Below are 19,453 nucleotides of genomic sequence, written 5' to 3'. Positions count from 1 at the left end.
ATTTGTTAATAAGTATTTATTTATATGAACGAGTCTCCAAACTAAGACAGATTACTCGTAGGATAAATAGAATAACTTAAAGTGCGTGTTGAATGACGAAAACGTCACCCAACCATTTTATTACATTCATCATATGATATGATTAAAAGCATTTGGTTTTAAGGGCAAGGGAAGAAGCAATAACAAGAACGAGTAAAAGGAAGTGTAGTGGCTGCCACACAGTGAGCCGTTGATTCAGGATGCTTGTCTAGACACCTCATCTGACAGTCTTGTGGTCGGCATCCGTCATACAACTTCTCCTCACAATCTGCTGAATGGGCTGCTCGAGGAACCATCAATGCAGCTGCAAAAATTTGAAAATGTTTAAACAAACATACTAAAAACTAAAATCAATTCAACTTTCATAATTTGAAGACAAAAACAAGGATATCTTATGAACAAACCTGAGAAAAGAAGAACAAGGAAAAATAGGGAGCAACAAAACTTGGCCATCTTGATCAAAGAAATTGATTAAACAAAATTAATCCTTTGGATTATTTCATTTGTGATTGAAGGCCATGTATTTATAAGCAAATTTGTGATTTACTTGCATGGAAACACGATCCAATTTGGAAAGTGGCCAATTATGATAGAATTTTAACGGATATTTCTTTTATGGCAATTGAAGGATGGGATATTGAAATAATAACAGATACTATCCAATCTAAAAACATTTCTTAATATGATAAGATTTTTTTTTTTTTAGTATTCATTCTTGATTTCCTCTTCACGTATACTTGTAGGATCGATTAAGACATGGCTGATTATGCTATCCAATCTAAAAACATTTCCTAGTAAGTGATGAATGACTATGATCTCTTGCATTGAGAATAGGGTTATCGGTTACTGGGTTACTTAAGCATGTATGATCCTTGTGTTTCTATGCTTTGTATGAATTTAATATGAATGAATATATGAATTTCTCCTTTGAATTTTGAGTTAATTCATTAGAGCCGTATTCATTATGTTGGCTAGAAACACGAGTATGATAAGAATTTATGTTGTCTAGATGTATGCCCTAAAGCCTTGTAATTAACTATAAAAAAATTTAATAATAATTTTGATTATTTTATTTGCAATTTCAAATTATTCATTGTAGGAAAAATCTAAAGTTATTAATGTACTCTTGAACAATATGTGGTTGATATTACACGAAAATCATGTTCAAGTAATAACCTAGGTCTACAGTATATGGATAAATTTGGGTGTTTTATCCTAGAAACATTATTGATACGACTCATTTTGTAATTGTTGCAAATGATTTGATCCAAATTATTCATGTTGAGACATGTAAGGTAGAGTATCGTATATGGTGAGTTTGTATAAAACATAACCACAAAATATTCAATCTCTTTTTATAAATTGGTCAATTGAAAATATTGATATTTCATATAATGATCATATGCAACTTGAACTTGATCTTGATCTTAATGACTTTTGAATTTTTGCCTGTGAGGGCTTGTCCTTGGATTTATATGAGTGAGAGTGGTTCATTTTTTGGGACCAGACCAAATACGGAGTTTGAAGCGTAACTTCACAAGAAGAAATTCACTCATTCCCACGTAAGGTAAGTAGATGAGTTACTTCTCTTAAGTGCTGATTTTGAGACTTGAACAATGAGGTCTCACATCCAGAACAAACCCATTTTGTGTAAGATAGCGGTGAAATTCATATCTAGAGTGAACTACTTTTTTGTTCCTAGACTTAGGTAGTTTGTTTTGCCTAAGCAATGTAGAATTGGTGTTCTAGGTTGAGGCGCTATGTCGCAAAACTCTCTCTGGTGGGGATATTATGGTGTGTGCTAGCCTACTCTCATCGTCCATGAAATGTTAGCTTGCAAACCCATCGCACAAAACCATCTAAGTCACCTAATATTGGGGGAGCGGCCCACATGTGCTTGCCAGCTATTAAAACTACTAGCATGGTCTCACATCCTCTCTCAGGATGGATCGGTTGTGTAAGGTAATCCAACTGAATTTTCAGTCACACACCTCTAATTGTCCTAGCCCTAACTTAACCGTACTTACCTAAGAAAGAAGGAAAGTGAAAGCTCTGTTGATACTGTACCAACTACTAATGGTATGGAAGCTACCTTTATCATTCTTGGATACCATGGAAAAGCAGTGTAGGTCTCTGTTATGCTCGGATTAAGTCGGTGCATGAGAACGAATGGGACCTGAGTTAGATCGAATCACCAATGATTTCGTACAAAAGATCAAGGTAGGGATTTGCACCGCTCAAAGCAGACAAAAAATCTACGACGATGTAAGGTGTATGAGTTTGGAATTTGAAATAGAAAACATGGTATTCTTGAGAATGGCTCCAATGAAACGTGTTTTGATATTCTTACATAAGGCAAGCTAAGTCCACACTTCATCAGACCTTTCAAAATTCTAGAGTGAATTGGTCTAGTAGCATATAGGCTAGTCCTACCACCCTCACTCTCAAGTGTGCATGACTCCATGTGTCAATGCGCATAAAATATATAATGAACCCTATTCACGTGATAGACTACGAGCCCTTTTAGATTGACGAGGACTTAAATTACGAGGAGAAACCTATGAGCCTTTTATGTAACTTTCATGTATATATATATACACTTTGACGTCTTATTTCACTTTTATCTATTGATTTAAAGAAAAATGTTTATCAATTTTTTATTAAAAGTCGAGTGTTACTATGTGCAATTTGTAGCTTAAGTCTCTCGAAAGTTGATTGTTACACATAATCTAAATAAAGAGTTTGTAGCAAGGATGTAACGTGATGGTTCAATCTTCCAAAGTATCTTAAACTGTGTGTTGAATGACGAAAACGTCACCCAACTATTTTATTTCATTCATCATATGATATGATTAAAAGCACTCGATTTCAAGGGCAAGGGAAGAAGCAATAACAAGAACGAGTAAAAGGAAGTGTAGTGGCTGCCACACAGTGAGATGTTGATTCAGGATGCTTGTCTAGACACCTCATCTGACAGTCTTGTGGCCAGCATCCGTCATACAACTTCTCCTCACAATCTGCTGAATGGGCTGCTCGAGGAACCATCAATGCAGCTGCAAAAATTTGAAAATGTTTAAACAAACATACTAAAAACTAAAATCGAATCAACTTTAGGATTTTTAAACATAATTCGAAGACAAAAACAAGGATATCTTATGAACAAAAACCTGAGAAAAGAAGAACAAGGAAGAATAGAGACTTGGTCATCTCGATCTTAGAAATTAAATCAATGATAAACAAAATTGATCTTTGGGGTTATTTCATTTGTGATCGAAGAACATAGTATTTATGGGCAAATTTGTTATTTTGATACATGGAAACATATTCATTTTGTATTTTATTGAGCGATTCAATTAGGAAAGTGGTCAATTATGGAAACTTTGAACAGATATTTGTGGATGGGCAATTGAATGTCCTAACTGTAAAATAATAACAACTAATTAAACCTAATCTTAAACACATTTCTAAATATTACATTATTTTTTAGTTTTCAGATAAATATCTATGAAAAGTTTAATAGATCTATCAATAACTCAGATCTATTAGAGACGTGTGAATGAACTACTTACTAAACATGTTTATATTCATTCTCGACAGGTAAGTATTTATTCTTGATTTGCTCTTCCCATAAACTTGTAGGATCGATTAGGACATGACTGGTTATGCTATGTTTGACCAACTCCTTGAGATGATTCACTCTCAAGGTACACATAAGTTTATACCTTTGATCGTCGTTCACAATTTTAGAGTGCAGTATCAACTTGAAATGTACTAACGAAGGTCAACTTTTAAACTACTCTAGCTATAGCGCCTTAAATTTAGTTCGGTTCTCTTGTGCATGCTTTACTAGGCATAACGGTAATTTTTTTATAACATATATATAGTATATACTCATCCAAAAGTGTCATTCCAAAGTCCTTAACATGCAACTTTTAACAACCGAAGATAAGAAATGCTTGCATGCTAATACTTTCTATCGGTTCATACAAATATTACTCGAATAAAATAGGTTTAGTACTGAAATCCAGATAGAAAACTAATAAATGGAAGTCGAACGAGTTAAAAAGTGGCACTCACGCGTCTATTTAAGCACTTGAAGGTTTCCCTATGCAAGTGTATGTCAAGTGCCAGAGGAGGAGCATATGCACAAGCTGTGCAACATGTGTTGCCTTCTTGTTGGCGTGCACAACTTAAACGGTGTGCGTCCGATCTCTCGAGTGCGCTAGTTTTTCTCCAATTTTTCTTATGATTACACGTGGTGCACGGGTCAGTTCAAGCTGTCAGGCACAGTTCATGGGATGGGTGAGTGGGTCGGGTCTCGAATGGTCGCAAGCGTCACAACGCGTGTCCTTTTCAATGGGTGATGCATGTCCTAATCATGCTTGTCCAAGACATTTTTTCGTGGCCACATGCCTATTTCATGTCAAACCCACCATATCTTACTATTTTATCACTTTTATTTATCGTTTCCATGATGTAATGTTTCATTTTTTATTTTCTTAAGAGTATGATATTTTATCAAAATCATGTTTGAGAAGACGTGAAATGCCTCAAAATGTACTAGGGGATATACGACAAGTCATCGATTCTTCCAACATGGAGTTATATGTTATGTGAACGGTTGTGTTGTCTCTCTTACTTGCTAGCTTTTAACATTGCTTTCAAAACTCTTTTTCAAAAATCTCTCTACCCCATTTGATAAAACCTTCTTTTCAAACAAAAGACTTGGTACTTCCTCCTGTCAATGGTGGTGGTGAGAGTGAGTCTCGCACAATCACTTAAAAATATCTCGAGAAAGTGCGACTGTGAAAAGGTGCATATGTCCCTCTAGTTACACGTTCATGGTTGATGTGTTGTCATCTTCTCTATGCATACTCATTTTCTAGATTTTAATAAATTTTCTGATTTTTTTTGCATTTTCATAACTTCTCATCCAAAACTCAAATCAAGTTGAGTTTTAATCTAGGTTTACAAACATATTTTTCTCATAATTTTTTTTTTTTTTTTTTTTTTTTTTTGATAACCTCAAATAGAAATAATGATGTCTAAAGATAGTAAAAAAATATCAAAACTTATAAACCTTGTCAATGGCTTGAACATCAATACCGTGGGTGGAAATTAGCAGGGGATCTCTAACAAATCTTCTCGGCCATAAACTTGCCCTCATGAGATAATTGATCACATGGATTCTTAGTAGTTGACAGGCACGAGGGTCACTCCTTTCAAAATTAGTGTGACGCTATGAGGTTTATTTAGAGAGTTGCCTGCAAATCTCTATGAATAGAGAACTAGTAATTGATTCCTCTAAGAATCTTGTTAGGAACTTTGAGGAGCATATGCATTCTAAACAACCCATTAATGTGATATTAAGTAGTTTTGGATTAGACCATAAAAATTATTGGAGAAAGACGAGATGAAACAATAAAACACAAATAGGGTAAGAACCCGAGAAAGTCATAAGTCAGTATTTTGGATCAAACACAATCAAAAGCTTTAATAGGTTATGAAGGGAGTTATATCTCCTAATAGTGCCCTACAATCCACTCACATGGTATTTAGTTGCAATCAATTTTGAGACCTACAAATATAATAACTTACCCCTTCATTGTACTATCATTTTTATATGGAAACTTAACTTGAGTCCCTTAACTCAGACCATTCTACCTTTAATTTTCCTTTCTGTTTTATTGCAATTTTTACCTTCCAATATTACCACTTTACTACTAAGAATTCTTTTTTTTTTTTTTTTTAATTTAGCAGTGAACAAATATTAAGTTTTGTCGTGGGAAATCATACTCGAGCATAGTATGGTAGAAGAAGATAGGGTAAATAGAATAACTTAAAAGTGCGTGTTGAATGACGAAAACGTCACCCAACCATTTTATTGCATTCATCATATGATAGGATTAAAAGCATTTGGTTTTAAGGGCAAGGGAAGAAGCAATAACAAGAACGAGTAAAAGGAAGTGTAGTGGCTGCCACACAGTGAGCCGTTGATTCAGGATGCTTGTCTAGACACCTCATCTGACAGTCTTGTGGTCGGCATCCGTCATACAACTTCTCCTCACAATCTGCTGAATGGGCTGCTCGAGGAACCATCAGTGCAGCTGCAAAAATTTGAAAATGTTTAAACAAACATACTAAAAACTAAAATCAATTCAACTTTCATAATTTGAAGACGAAAACAAGGATATCTTATGAACAAACCTGAGAAAAGAAGAACAAGGAACAATAGGGAGCAACAAAACTTGGCCATCTTGATCCAAGAAATTGATTAAACAAAATTAATCCTTTGGATTATTTCATTTGTGATTGAAGGCCATGTATTTATAAGCAAATTTGTGATTTACTTGCATGGAAACACGATCCAATTTGGAAAGTGGCCAATTATGATAGAATTTTAACGGATATTTCTTTTATGGCAATTGAAGGATGGGATATTGAAATAATAACAGATACTATCCAATCTAAAAACATTTCTTAATATGATAAGATTTTTTTTTTTTTTAGTATTCATTCTTGATTTCCTCTTCACGTATACTTGTAGAATCGATTAAGACATGACTGATATGCCATGTTTGATCGGTTAGGACGAAGATATATATGACTAAGACAAGTTTCTTGGTCTTTAACACAACGCCTCTCTCATCCATATAGGGGTGGAACCTTTACTTCAAATATAATAATAATACAAGTTTGAGGATTTTAAGAAATACTAAGTCAATGAACCCACTCTTGAGGTGGAAATGCAATCACAAACAACATGGGACCTATCATTTAATACTTCATTTCATTTCTTTCTTTGAGGTAGCTTTCCAGTTCGGGCTAAGTTCAATGTGTATTACTTCTCTACACACGACCCACACGTGCAAGCGTGGGCTCACCAAGTGGGTTTGCACACCCATTAGGCTTGCTGGTTGGGCTAGCACTCACTTACGAGTTGTTGTCGGACACCCGAAGGGAATATCGATTATTGTAGCATCGTAAACACAATGGTCATTTTAGTCTCATGGTGTATGCTACTCATCATAAAGGGGAAGTATCCCCGATGTACATGAAGAAACAATTATGCATGAGTTCCCCATACTTTTCAATAAATAATGCAAGACAATCCCTATTCTTCCATCACATATTAAACTCGATAATTGTGCATCATAGATTTCCTTATTTCAAAACATATCATGACCTGTCATAGCATATCATAGCCTAACATAAACATAACATAACACGTGCAGGGCCACAGGTCACATTGTTATCATAAATAAAACAATTCTTCCAACCATGTCAATAGTATAGTCACTTATTTAGTTGGTCTAGGTCGGAGCTACTAATTATTTTTTTATATCAGAAAAATGTTGCACGAAAATGTTTAAGTCATGAAGTATCGAATCCAGATTCTTAATCCTTATCCAAATCATGGACATGGACATGAGTCGTTACATCACCATTTCATTAGCGCATTACAAACTAATATAGATGGTGATTTAAATTTAATACCCAAGCGAATAAGAATATTAGGTTTTCTCGTGTGGGAACTCGTATCCCGAACAAAGTATGGTAGAAGAAGGTAAGATAAATAGAATATATGATACGATTGGTCACCCAACCATTTTATTATATGCGAATAGGTTAAAATGAGTGTGTTCTTAAGGCAACTGTGGAAGCAAGAGCAAACAAGGGTAAGAGGAATTGCAGGGGCTTTTAATGCAACGGTCGAAGCAATAGCAAGTAAGGGTAAAAGCTGATGCAGTGGCTGTCACGCACAGAGATGTTGATCCAGGATACTTTTGTACACACTTCTGCTGACACTCTTGCGGCGAGCATCCGTTCAATAACTTAGCCGCACCAATTGCTGAATGGGCTGCTAGACAGGTACCATCAATGTTTAGTATCTAACAAATCTAAGAATAACTCAACAAGATAAGAACAGAACTTTTAAGAGGTTGTTAGCGGGAGTGAAACTACATCGACCGAGGAGGAGTCTAATGGTTCCTTGCACAAATTAATATTTTGTTTTCAAGAACCTTTCAAAACAAAAAATTCAAAAAGTTTAACCGTCCTAATAAGACTTTTGAAACCGTATTTTCTTAGCAATTATGAAGTCTTAGGGATATTTTTTAAACAAAATATCAATAGTTTTTTTTGTCCCATAAAAGTATGTTTGAACTTTTTGAAAGTTTTAAAAGTACTCGGAGTCAAGTTTTGAAATATTTTTTATTAATTTAGACTAAAATAAAATAAAATTTTAAAATCTTTAAACAAATATTGAGAGTGAACGGTAGAGATAATTTGAAAACGAAGACAGAGATATGAATTTAACGAACCTGAAAAGAGAAGAACCATAAAAAATAGGGAGCAACAAAACTTGGCCATCTCGAATGTAGAAATTAAATGAATGATAAACAAAATTGATGTTTTGGGTTATTGCAATTGTGATGGTAGAGCATATATTTATGGGGAGATTTGTGGTTTACCAGCGTGGAAATACAATCATTTTGGTATCTTGTTGAACAATCCCTATAGAATATATGGAAAACAGGCCAACTGGTTACTCATTTTAGCTTAGGACAGTTATAAAAATAAAACCACACTTATATTTTATCATAAATTTCTAGCACATTCCTTTTAAGGCCAAAATATTGAATGCCAATATAACACGATAATAATAAATTTAGCATTTGCAAATACTCATTCATTATTAGGTCTATTATTGATATATCATATTATTAATAATAAGTGGGATTTTTTTTTTTTTTTTTTTTTTTTTGTTTCATGCTCGTTTGCTTTGAGATTTATCATATCAATTGGTTAAAAAAGAAAATGGTGTGGTATTAGGGTTTAGGGTTTAGGATGAGATCTTTATGACTCATGCTATTTATGACGTTTTTCGCAATGCTAGAAGAGAGGATAGGGATATTATGATATGTGTTTCAGATGATTGATGAATATTATATCCTCGTTGAACTTGATTATATACTTAGAGAATGATTTCTTTGTGCTTGGTGATTGATAGTATTATATCCCTAATTAAAGCTGGCATGAATGTATTGATATAAGAGTAGAGCTATGACAATTCTATGTTGACCTTGGCTAGGACACTTAGTTTATCAAGCACCCTAGGATCATAAGATGCAATTAAGATTGGATTTAAATTTTTGGGAACCAAGACATAGTCAAAGATTGTTTAGTAGACATTCGGTTAGACTTTTAAGTAGATTCACTCCCCCACATATGAACATAACTATGGGCATATCATGAAGGTAAGTAATATAGACTCTAGAAATAGTACAAACTAATCAACTTTTCATTTACTTCATCCTCAAAGGATTTGCATTGCGACGAAAATACAAAAGTTTATCGAATTGATTGAACCTATCACTTATTTTAAAATCTATCTCATAGACGACATATTGCAGATTATGCTTGTAAACTAGCACATCCTAGTGATTTCTACAAGTATTGCTCAAAAAAAATTCGAATGGCTACTTACTTAGTTGTGCATACTTTGCCTACACCCGATTCTTGCTTGCTAGGTGCTCCAATTTTTTGAAAATTTCTCTAGTCATACCTAGGCTTAGTACTAAAATCGAAAGTCAAAAGAGAGGTCAATTCGGGTAAAAACTCACCCTTCATGCGCCCTCAAGACTATCCACCGGCAGTCAAGTTAAGCATTTGTGGTCATAAACATAACATTTCCTGTTGATTTTTCATAGCGTGACATATGTCGCTCTCCAATTTACCTTCATAACTGTGGTATGTGGTTGATCCCTAGCGGTATGTAAAATTTCAACGTATGTTTTAATGTTTGCTTTTAAACATAGTCCTTTGGATGGACATATTAATGATCTATTAATGAACAAAAAAAAATTGTTTATCCACAATAAATATAAAAATAGTCAAATTTTCATAATTGTTAAATGGTTTATTTGTGACATATTATAAAATGTTATAACTAAATGAGGGAGGATGCCATTTTAGAGTCTCCACAGAGAGGATGTTGAAGGGGAAATGAAGGAAATGCACAGTAAATCTCAGAAAATATGATTTATTGACAAAAAAATCCAATAAATATGTAAAGCTTATAATATATTTCACAAAAAAAAAAAAAAAAAAAAAAAAAAAAAAAAAAAAACCCTCACAAGAACTGGAGATGCAACTATTCATGAACAACCAGGAATAGGAATAGGAATAGGAATAGGAATATGAGAGTGAAATAATAAAATGTAGGTCTGGTTCACCCTACTATTATTATTGCTCTATATAGAACAAACAAACCTTATGAATTAGGCAAGATTGATTGTGAAGGACACATATGGGTGTGCATCAGATTCTCCTCCAAGACCAGCCATCCCTGCTCCCATTTCATCTTCAGTTTTCCAATATGTACTGCACAATCATTAAAATACTTGCCTCATAAGCAACCACATCTATAAGATCTATTCTATATAACACAAAATCCACATGGACATGAGACGTTCACACTGAGACACGCTTTTTATTTCTTTCTATAAGTTCAATGACTTTAGTAAGAGTGGAGGATTTGAACATTTAATCTCAAGAAAGGTAATAGGTGCTTAGATTGTGTTCGAATAAGTGACACATAAACAAACTAGAATATAGGCATGACGCCTACTTTAGACCCCAGGTTTACAGATTTCTTCTGTTTTGATTCTAAACTTCTGAATCATCTACTCTTGCGTATAAATTTTACATGAAAAAGATCTATACTCGGTAACGTACCTGTTAGCACTGTCGCACAAACCTTCAAGGATTGACCTAACTTTCTTCTCACTTTTAACAGATGGTGCCAAAACAGATGCCTGCAAATCATTGACGGAATCAGTTGTGTCAAAGAAGGAAATGCTTGGCAGACACCAGGGAGCAAATGCAAGATACATACCAAGAAGGATGGTGGTAAACCATATCTCAGGATACTCTCAGCAAAGACACGTACAGCACAAAAGTGCATCCAGGAAATGAAGACCTGCGTTTATGCAAGAAACTCAATTAGAGGAAACGATGAAAATAGCATGCATTTTTATAGGGACATGTGGAAAAAGGAGCAACCTCAGCATAACTAGCGTAGGACCACTGCAATAAAGAACTTCTCATACTTTCCTGGTCCTGCACCAACTTTTCTAACTCCTGTTTTCTACTCTCCTGTGCTTCTGGACTATATTCAAATTCACGAATCTCCAGCACATTAAAAGTTAAAAGAGATTAGGCGTGAAAAACTATTCTATATTAATAACTGGGTTTTAAAAGATGATTCACAATGAATTAAAAATTCACCTGGAACCCTCTTTCACGTCCGCTTGTTTTGAAATTGTCTGCAACGCGACTAAAGAGTGTTACAGTGTAAAGGGCATACTCATTATCCTCGTATAACTTCTTGGAAGACCTGGGAACCTAAAAAAGCTTAGCTAATTATGAGAACATAAAAAGAACAGAACAAAAGACAAGAAGCAGCAGCATTATTGTCCAAGACATTTCGACATTGGAGGCTATACCTACAGTAGTTCATTTCAACTACTCTAGCGTAATCTTAGTCAGCCATAGAAAAGTTACCATGTAATATTACCATCCAAGTAAAATGTTGTACAAGGAGTTAAAAGATAAAAATGCAAACTTACCACATAGCTAGTCAGTGTTTCATAGCTAGATAGCCATTCTTTCTGTGAATACTTGGGAACAATCACAAGAAGGGTTTCGAGATGTTCTGAGGTAATTATGTCCTCTGGTTTTACAAGATTGGAAATATCACGGACTGCCAAGCTGATGAAACCAAGTTCAATTAGAAACACCAAATAAGCTAAACACAAATGTATTGATTATACGCATAACATACCTTCCACTTTGCTTTCTGTTAATGGCATTAAGTTGACTCCGCACGTTATTGTACTCAGCAACCCGAATCTAGCAACAGAAAAAGCTTTCAATGAAAATTTCTATTTGAAACGCCTAGGCATCCAAAAAAATAATTGAAATATTTGAAGCAGATAACTAAAAGGTTTTGGTTATTTTTGGATAGTTTAGTACCCAAGGTAAGTAAAGAAAGCTAGTTTCATAAACATACAGGAAGTCACCAATGAGAAGAAGCGTCTGCATTGAAAATAAACTAGCACACTACTGCAATTTAGAAAATCAATGGTAAAACCTAAGCATTGACATTTCAGTTTGGTTGTTCAATCCCAATGTGTGTCTAACATTCAAACCCCAGTCAAAATGTGTTAGATGCTCGTACACACTAGAAACATGTTGAAGACTTGCTGAACCATCTAACATGTCAGACAGGCACTTGTGAATATTTGTTGAATCATTATTCGAACAAAAGTGTTATATTGTTTATTTATTTATGTTTGAAAATACATCACCAAAATATATATGAGAAAAGCAATAACAGAGTACAACATCAACCTTTTTTAAAGGACATAAGTGCACAAACATAATTGATCTGAAATTCATTTTCTCAAAAGGTATTGAATAATTCATTTTCTCAAAATGGTTCCTATGAATAGTACCATTAAAAAAGTAAAATTAACCAACTCACTCTGAGTTATTGCATACTTCATCAATTATATCACAATGTCACAAAGTAAAACATAGTTTAAACGTTAAAATCATTGACCTGTATGAAAATACTCAAATATATTTCAAATATAAGATTTAATACATGTCTTTATCATGTTCATATCTTAAATTTCTACAAAATGAAGTATCACGCATATCCATGCCCATGCTTCTTAGGAAATAATTATAAAAGCTTCAGCACTTCAATTTCCTTAGTAATTGCATTGCATATGGAAGCTTCTGCACTAGCTAATCATCTCAAACTCTAGTAAAGTCTATTGCAGTCTCATCCTATATTAATGGCTACTGCCTTGCTGACAAGGGAGATCTAGAGACATATTATTATTATATGATCGTGATACATTTTAGAATTTAAGAACTTCCTAAAAGTTACTTCACAGTGAAAGACGTGGGATTTCAAATCTCGTCCCTCAACTCCTACCTTCAGCAAAGCCACTTTTTTTTTCTCTCTCTCAATAATACAACCTTGAGATGGAAGTATAAATTTTTTACAGCTAACCATTAGAAGCTTGAATATTCTCTCATTTTAAGAATATCAAGGGGTGGCGGTAATGCATTTAGAAGACGAAAGTAACAACAAATATAAAGAAAATCATGATTCGCAGCAACCATGAAGGGCAAGGGAAAAACAAATGCTTACTCCATCATCAAATTAAAATATTAATAATGGTAATAAATTATTAAAAAAGACAGGGCGATAGCAAAAATTGAGGATAATGAACTTTTTTTCTAAGTTCCATTTACGTTGCTATATGATTTTGGAATCTTATGAAGAAACTTTTCCACAATCTCAACAAAACTTGTGATAACCACATTTCAATCTCAATCTAGGCACCCGCTCAAGCAAAGAAACGATACCTTGAGGTCATCCTCAATCTTGGCCACTTGAGTGTGAATGCTATCCACAACATCTCTCAGAGGCGACATTGTTGGGTACTTGGCTTCATCCCACACAAACCTTCCATTGACAAACAAAATTCAGCACATCACACAGACAAGAGACCACAAAATCCGAGCCAAATTTACCGGATTGAAATCATTTTTTTTAACCAAAAAAAAAATGCTCATTTTACCTAGTAAGGTACGAATCGACGGGGACTCCATCAACCGTCAAGCCGTGGCTCTCCACACCAGAAACCTTCTCCAGTTCCTCGATCTGCCGTCTGATCTTTTGAGAAACTCCTTCCACAAAGCTGTTCGACTACACAATGAAATGGATTTTGATAAATCTAATGCCATTCTAAAAACTGGAATCATACAGATCGCGAAGAGTTCTTTTCCAAATTTCAGTTAAAAATCCACATTAAAAAAAAAATCGCTTCGGAAAATTCAAATACGCATAGACAACAATTGAATCAAAAAAACAGGAAAGAAAGAAATACCTTCAGGAGATCATCGCTAAGGGAAAGAAGCGAATCCAGCGTTCCAACGCGGAGATTAGGGATATTGAACTAAACAAAAGAAAAATCATCAACATAAAAAAAAGTAAAATCACAAAAAATCAAACAGATTTGAAGATTGATTTGGCGGTGAAATGCGTACTCTGTAAAGAGGAGTATCGAAAGAGTGCTTGGAGATTTGTTCTTGGAGACGATTCCATAGGGAAGAAGCGGAGCCTTGAACGGGTAAAGAGACCATCCAGTATCGGCTCGCCATTACAGCTTTGTTACCAAGCTAGCTGTGGAAGTATGAATGAAGTGAACAATTGCAGAGAAGAAGGAAAAACTGGTGCAGCCGAGAGATCAAGACTTTCTCTCTCCCATTCTCTCTCTCTCTCCCTTTCTCTCTATCTTTTTATTTGATTGAGGAATAACTTTACAGTTTCATCTCAAGATCTGAAGATTTTTCAACGGCTCAGATCTGTTTTCACCATGGACGTGTAAGACACTAGATCCATGATTCGTATATTTATCTTTCTTTTCCGTATTTCCCCTTTTTTTCTTTGTTTTCTTTTTTAAGTTTTAAAATATTTTTTCGAAAAATAAAAAAATTAATAAATTTTACTCCTAAAACATATGATTTCATTGTTATAATTGTTATATTTTTTTTGTTTATTAAATAAAATTGAACAGCACGAGCTCTTCCACACAACCCCGCTTTCACGGTTTAAACTGCTCCCATTCCCCATTTTCAAATGTTTACATATGATCAATTGAAGTATAACTTAATTAAATACTCGACTAAGAAATAAGATATTTAAACAATATTCGTGAGAGATTACAAATATCATTTCCACAATTTAAAGTTTAAATCTTTATACAACAAATACAATAACAAAGAAATTACTGAGATAAATTTCATAAAACAAAACGAATTAAAATTCTCTATCAGTAATTATTCTTTTAATTGTAAATGATACAACACAAACATCACAAACATGCATAAATCTTATATGAACATGTTCATCATTCTAATGTCACAAAACCAAAGTGTTTAGCATAAGGATCTGTAGAACTTAAATGCACAAACTGAAAACTATATAATAAAATTGGGTAAGGAAATGTATATGATATGATAAGGTTAGCCGATGAACAATAGTAATAGTATACAAACTTCTTCTTCTTCAAGCCGCCGCAGGATCATTTATTACACCCAAGAAATCATCTTTGATTGTTCCTATACAGAACTGCAAACCAAAGCAGCCAACTCAGAAAAGAAGAGAACAAAATTTAGATTCGGATATGGAGATATAAAGTTTTGAATATTTTCACCACTTTAGAGCATATGCTAAATAGATTGATTATAATAGCAGACACGACTTTGAACTTTCATATGAAAAGTTAACAATATTCTTCTAGAAGATGCACATTTCATACATTCTGTCTCGGTCCCCTTTAGTATTTTTATTTCTTATTTTTTTAAAAAAAACTAATATGTACGTTGTCAAAAAACTTGTATTTGTTTTTAGAATTTGGCTAATAGTTCAAATGTTGAAAATAAGATCAATTTTTAAAAACTAAGAACCCAAAGCTAAATGACTTTCAAATCGGACTTAAAAGATATCAACATGTGCATCTACCCCCAAACTATCTCTAAAGGTAGCAAAAGTTCTAAATCATCCAGCTTGCCACTCAGGATTTAAAGAACTTAGGAACATCTCAAGCGCTTGCTACCCAGATAGTGAAAGAATAAGAAGCATAAAATCATATGGAGACATCTACAAACAATAATAAATAGGAAAGGCATACGATTTCAGTTGCATCCACTCGAGTCCCAATTATCTTTAATCGAACTTCACTGTCCTTCTGAATTTTAACCTACAGGAGAAGAGAGAGTAATTTAGTACAAGGAGCACTAGCCGTTGATGTTATAGAAGGCATGTAGAATAAAAATATACCGATCCATCCGAAGTGGTATAGTTTGGCACATCTCCAGATTGGAACTCCATGTCATCTGGAATCAACTGAAACATAAGATGTGATATTAGGTTTACTAATTGAGCACATTTGTGTGTGTTCGTGTGAGTGGGCGGGAGGGGGTAGGAGTCATTTGGTATGTTGAAATCGATCATGAAGCTAAGTTCATTAAGTATATGGTCTGTATTTAGGTCAGGACAGATTATTGCGTTGATGGCTTGAAAATGAGGAAATTTTGTTATAGGATTCCTGAGAATGAGATGCATGTGTAGGCATTGCCAAGAGTAAAATTATACAAACATATCTCAGGGATAAACCTGCATGCAAAATGCCCCCTTAATGATATTCAATTCAGCATAGCACAATTAAGAAAGACCCCCCTAAGAAACCTCAGCATCACGGCCATGCTGATCCACCACACACACACACACATACCTGGTAAGGATAGATTTCATAATTTCCATGAAATAATTAAAAAAGGTCCAAGCCCCACAATCCAAGATATTTGGTGGTTTGAAACGTCAGAGAGGAAGAAAAGAAAAAAGATAATTAGAATAATTAATAAATATATACTCACATGATTTGAAACAAAAATCTGAACAGGTCCAGCTTCAGCAAAGAAACCCATCTGCAATAGTTGGAGTTGCAGCCATATTAGTACTTATAATTGGGAAAAAAAAAAAAAAAACTTTATTTTCTCACTCCATTGAGAGCTCGTATTAGTCTCTTTTCATTCTTCAATGAAAAGTTTCATTTCTTGTATAAAAATAAAAAATTAAAATTAAAAAGAAGAAGATAAAAGAAGGTAGTGTGGCATGTACCAACCTTGTTTACCATAGTAACAACTGCTTCTAAGATTTCTCCCTTGAATGGCCGAAACACTACACATTGGTATTTAACCGGAAAAGTGACAAAACCTGTCCCATCACGAATCAATCCTTTCCCAATATTCTCAATTCCCGTAATCGCCACTACAAAACCATGTCGGCCGCTGTGTCAAAGTACATAGGTTTTTCAATAACAAAATCCCTGTAGTTGCTCACGAGATGAAAGAGGTATCAAACTTTCAAAAGAAATAGCATCCATCGAACTGTTTTTTTCTTTTTAAGTGAGAAACCAAACATTCATTGAAAATAAACGAAAGAATACAAGGAGAATATAAAAAAACCAACCCCAAAGAAAGACAAACTAACATAATGAGGGGCTTTGATCAAGCTGCTTTTTTTTCATCAGTTCATGAACTGATATGCATATGCAGCAAAAGGATCAGTCTACTCTCTAAATATAATTTCAAGCTACCATGCAGCTCGGGAAAAATGCAAGGGAACAAAATTTAAACCACCATCAATTTTGCTCCCTTTATCCCATTAAGGCAATAACAGAATGACTTTAATAATTTTGAGCCTTTGTGCATTGTGTTAGAGGAGAATGTCTTCTCCAAGTTTGAACATTCTGGACAGTCAAGTAAGGAGTCAAATTTGAGTGTTTTCTTGCTAAGGTTTCTCTCTGTATTGTTCCCCTAAATTTAAGCCTCTAGGTCCAAGTCTAAGGGAAAATGTGAGAATTAAGCGGCAGGGCAGTAAGGGTAAGAGATTTAGTGAACTTTATTTGGAATCTACCATCAATTATACATAATACAGGCTTCTATGGGATATTCTGTATAGCCTTTGTGAGAAAATCTGGCATTTGGCAGGTATTTTTGTGTAACCAAGTTTTCCTATATGAAAATTTTAGTGTTGGCAGTGTTACCAAGTCCGGGAGGCTTTGTAGCAAAAATTTATAAAAGGTTATGGCCTCTTCTATTTGTTACCATCATTAAATCATTGAAAGATGAGAGGTCTTTGCATTCGTTCATGAAGAGATTGAAGTTATTGGGATATTTGAGCCGTTCATTTGAGTCGTTCAGGCATACAACATCACCCTAGGACCTAACAATCCAATATCAAATCTATAGCTCTGCATTTTGTCGTAGGCTTTTTATTATAAGAGTTCAAAATGAAAAGAACATCAGCAGTAATTTTCATCAAACAAAAGGGAGGGAAGTTAACAAACCTACAAGTGCCCTCGACATCTTTCATGAGTTTCGTTACCAAATTCTCACGGAGGTTTCGGCCAAAATGCCGTGGATGCAGCTGCATATTCCTCTCCAAAACTATGTGGAAGAACATAGTGGCTCCCTTTACCTGAAGAAAAACCCATTTGAGCTCATTGATGAATGCAACTTCTACAGCGAAAGAAAAGTTCACTTGTAAAATATAGTAAGGTATACACTCGAGAATAACAAGGAGAAGTTAAAGAAACGACTAGCCAGATGTGCATAATAACCGCAAAAAGGAATAGCAGACTGGTGTAGTGTTTCATCAAGCCAATTATAGAAAACATAAACTTCTCTTATTTCCAATAAATTCAAAGGAACATTCGAGGAGAGAACTTAAATCTACACTAAATACAAAAGTGGCTGAAAAGGAGAATTTCTAGAACCCTTTGAACCCTTAGATGAGCCTATTTTTACCCTAAACATTATATCTGACTTCTCAAATCAAGAACACTAAGTACAAAGCACATAAATGGAATTACATTTACGTTCAGTGAATTTGAAGCATCGTTAGCGATCGATCAATCAAAACAACTCCTCCTTGTTTCATTAGACAAGCCCTAATTTGTGTGTTTTCAAGTGAGAAAAAAAAGACATCGATGGAGACTAAGAGAATACCAGTAAGAACAAGACAGTAGAGAATCAGTTCAAGCAGGTATGTTAGACGCGGCGGCGGCAAAAGCGGAAGAAAGACGGCAATGGGCTGTTGAAAGGGAGGAGAAGACAGCGTGAAGAAGAAGACCGTGGAAGACTGAGCGGAAGTCACTAAATTGTTTTAATTTTAGAAAAATACTTCTTTTAAAACTTATTAAACAACACAAACCTATTACAAAAAATAAACTTCAAAAGATCAAAAAGGTATTTTTCCTTTATTTTATTTTACAAAGGGGTTTTTTAAACAATAAAATGGGTTATTATTTATATCAGAAAATTACTCAGTACTTTTAAAATTATTTTACCATTAACCGAACTTGTTAGAAATTACCCGGTTCCGGTTCTTTCAAAATTACTCCCCCGCTCATCTTAAGTCGTTAATTTGCATCTAAATTGAGTTCAATTTAGTCATTCTAGGCCGTAGTTAGAAAATTACCCTATTCTTTCAAAATTACTTCACTATTCATCCTAAGTCGTCATTAGAAAGGTACTCTATTCGCTCACCGTGAATTATCGTTACAAAATTAAAATAGATGGTATCCAAATTGAATTTTTTGTCTTAATTCTTAAAGACTATATTGAAATGTTTTGTCGCAAAAAACCCACAAATTGTTTTACAATAACGATATAGTTGGATATTACTTACTAACTAACTAACGTTTAAAATACCCAACACTACTCAAGAAGAGATACACAAGTCGTTTCTAAATATCACTTA

The 19,453-nt window shown here is 34.3% G+C and overlaps 2 protein-coding genes and 3 long non-coding RNA genes across 6 annotated transcripts; all 5 read right to left on the bottom strand.

Moving 5' to 3' along the window:
• Window positions 1–58: 58 nt before the first annotated feature.
• LOC111487139 lies at window positions 59–487 on the bottom strand. The gene is made up of 2 exons (XR_002719000.1): window positions 444–487; window positions 59–343 (listed from the first exon to the last, which is right to left on the bottom strand). It is a non-coding gene; the product is annotated as an uncharacterized LOC111487139 (long non-coding RNA).
• Window positions 488–2,821: 2,334 nt separating this feature from the next.
• On the bottom strand, window positions 2,822–3,285 carry LOC111487138. Its single transcript, XR_002718999.1, has 2 exons — window positions 3,207–3,285; window positions 2,822–3,092 (listed from the first exon to the last, which is right to left on the bottom strand). It is a non-coding gene; the product is annotated as an uncharacterized LOC111487138 (long non-coding RNA).
• A 4,327-nt stretch (window positions 3,286–7,612) lies between these two features.
• Window positions 7,613–8,452, bottom strand: LOC111487137. The gene is made up of 2 exons (XR_002718998.1): window positions 8,364–8,452; window positions 7,613–7,900 (listed from the first exon to the last, which is right to left on the bottom strand). It is a non-coding gene; the product is annotated as an uncharacterized LOC111487137 (long non-coding RNA).
• A 1,744-nt stretch (window positions 8,453–10,196) lies between these two features.
• LOC111487135 (V-type proton ATPase subunit C-like) lies at window positions 10,197–14,419 on the bottom strand. Its single transcript, XM_023134393.1, has 11 exons — window positions 14,173–14,419; window positions 14,013–14,081; window positions 13,704–13,831; window positions 13,489–13,588; window positions 11,888–11,955; window positions 11,673–11,814; window positions 11,332–11,448; window positions 11,107–11,232; window positions 10,940–11,023; window positions 10,780–10,859; window positions 10,197–10,425 (listed from the first exon to the last, which is right to left on the bottom strand). The coding sequence occupies exons 1-11, from the start codon at window positions 14,284–14,286 to the stop codon at window positions 10,323–10,325; spliced, it is 1,131 nt and encodes a 376-aa protein (XP_022990161.1). The 5' UTR covers window positions 14,287–14,419; the 3' UTR covers window positions 10,197–10,322.
• A 570-nt stretch (window positions 14,420–14,989) lies between these two features.
• On the bottom strand, window positions 14,990–18,864 carry LOC111487136 (DNA-directed RNA polymerase II subunit RPB7-like). Of its 2 annotated transcripts, none has more exons than XM_023134396.1 (7): window positions 18,700–18,864; window positions 18,039–18,210; window positions 16,812–16,977; window positions 16,564–16,614; window positions 15,968–16,033; window positions 15,819–15,887; window positions 14,990–15,256 (listed from the first exon to the last, which is right to left on the bottom strand). In XM_023134396.1, the coding sequence occupies exons 2-7, from the start codon at window positions 18,152–18,154 to the stop codon at window positions 15,194–15,196; spliced, it is 531 nt and encodes a 176-aa protein (XP_022990164.1). In that variant the 5' UTR covers window positions 18,155–18,210; window positions 18,700–18,864; the 3' UTR covers window positions 14,990–15,193. The 2 variants fall into 2 exon arrangements, with proteins under 2 accessions (XP_022990164.1, XP_022990163.1); XM_023134395.1 differs by having other exon boundaries at window positions 18,039–18,169.
• Between the last annotated feature and the right edge of the window lie 589 nt (window positions 18,865–19,453).

The sequence above is a fragment of the Cucurbita maxima genome, unplaced genomic scaffold, assembly GCF_002738345.1.
Source record: "Cucurbita maxima cultivar Rimu unplaced genomic scaffold, Cmax_1.0 Cma_Scf00012, whole genome shotgun sequence".
NCBI classification, from domain to species: domain Eukaryota; kingdom Viridiplantae; phylum Streptophyta; class Magnoliopsida; order Cucurbitales; family Cucurbitaceae; genus Cucurbita; species Cucurbita maxima.
This window is presented reverse-complemented; position numbering and strand designations above follow the sequence as displayed.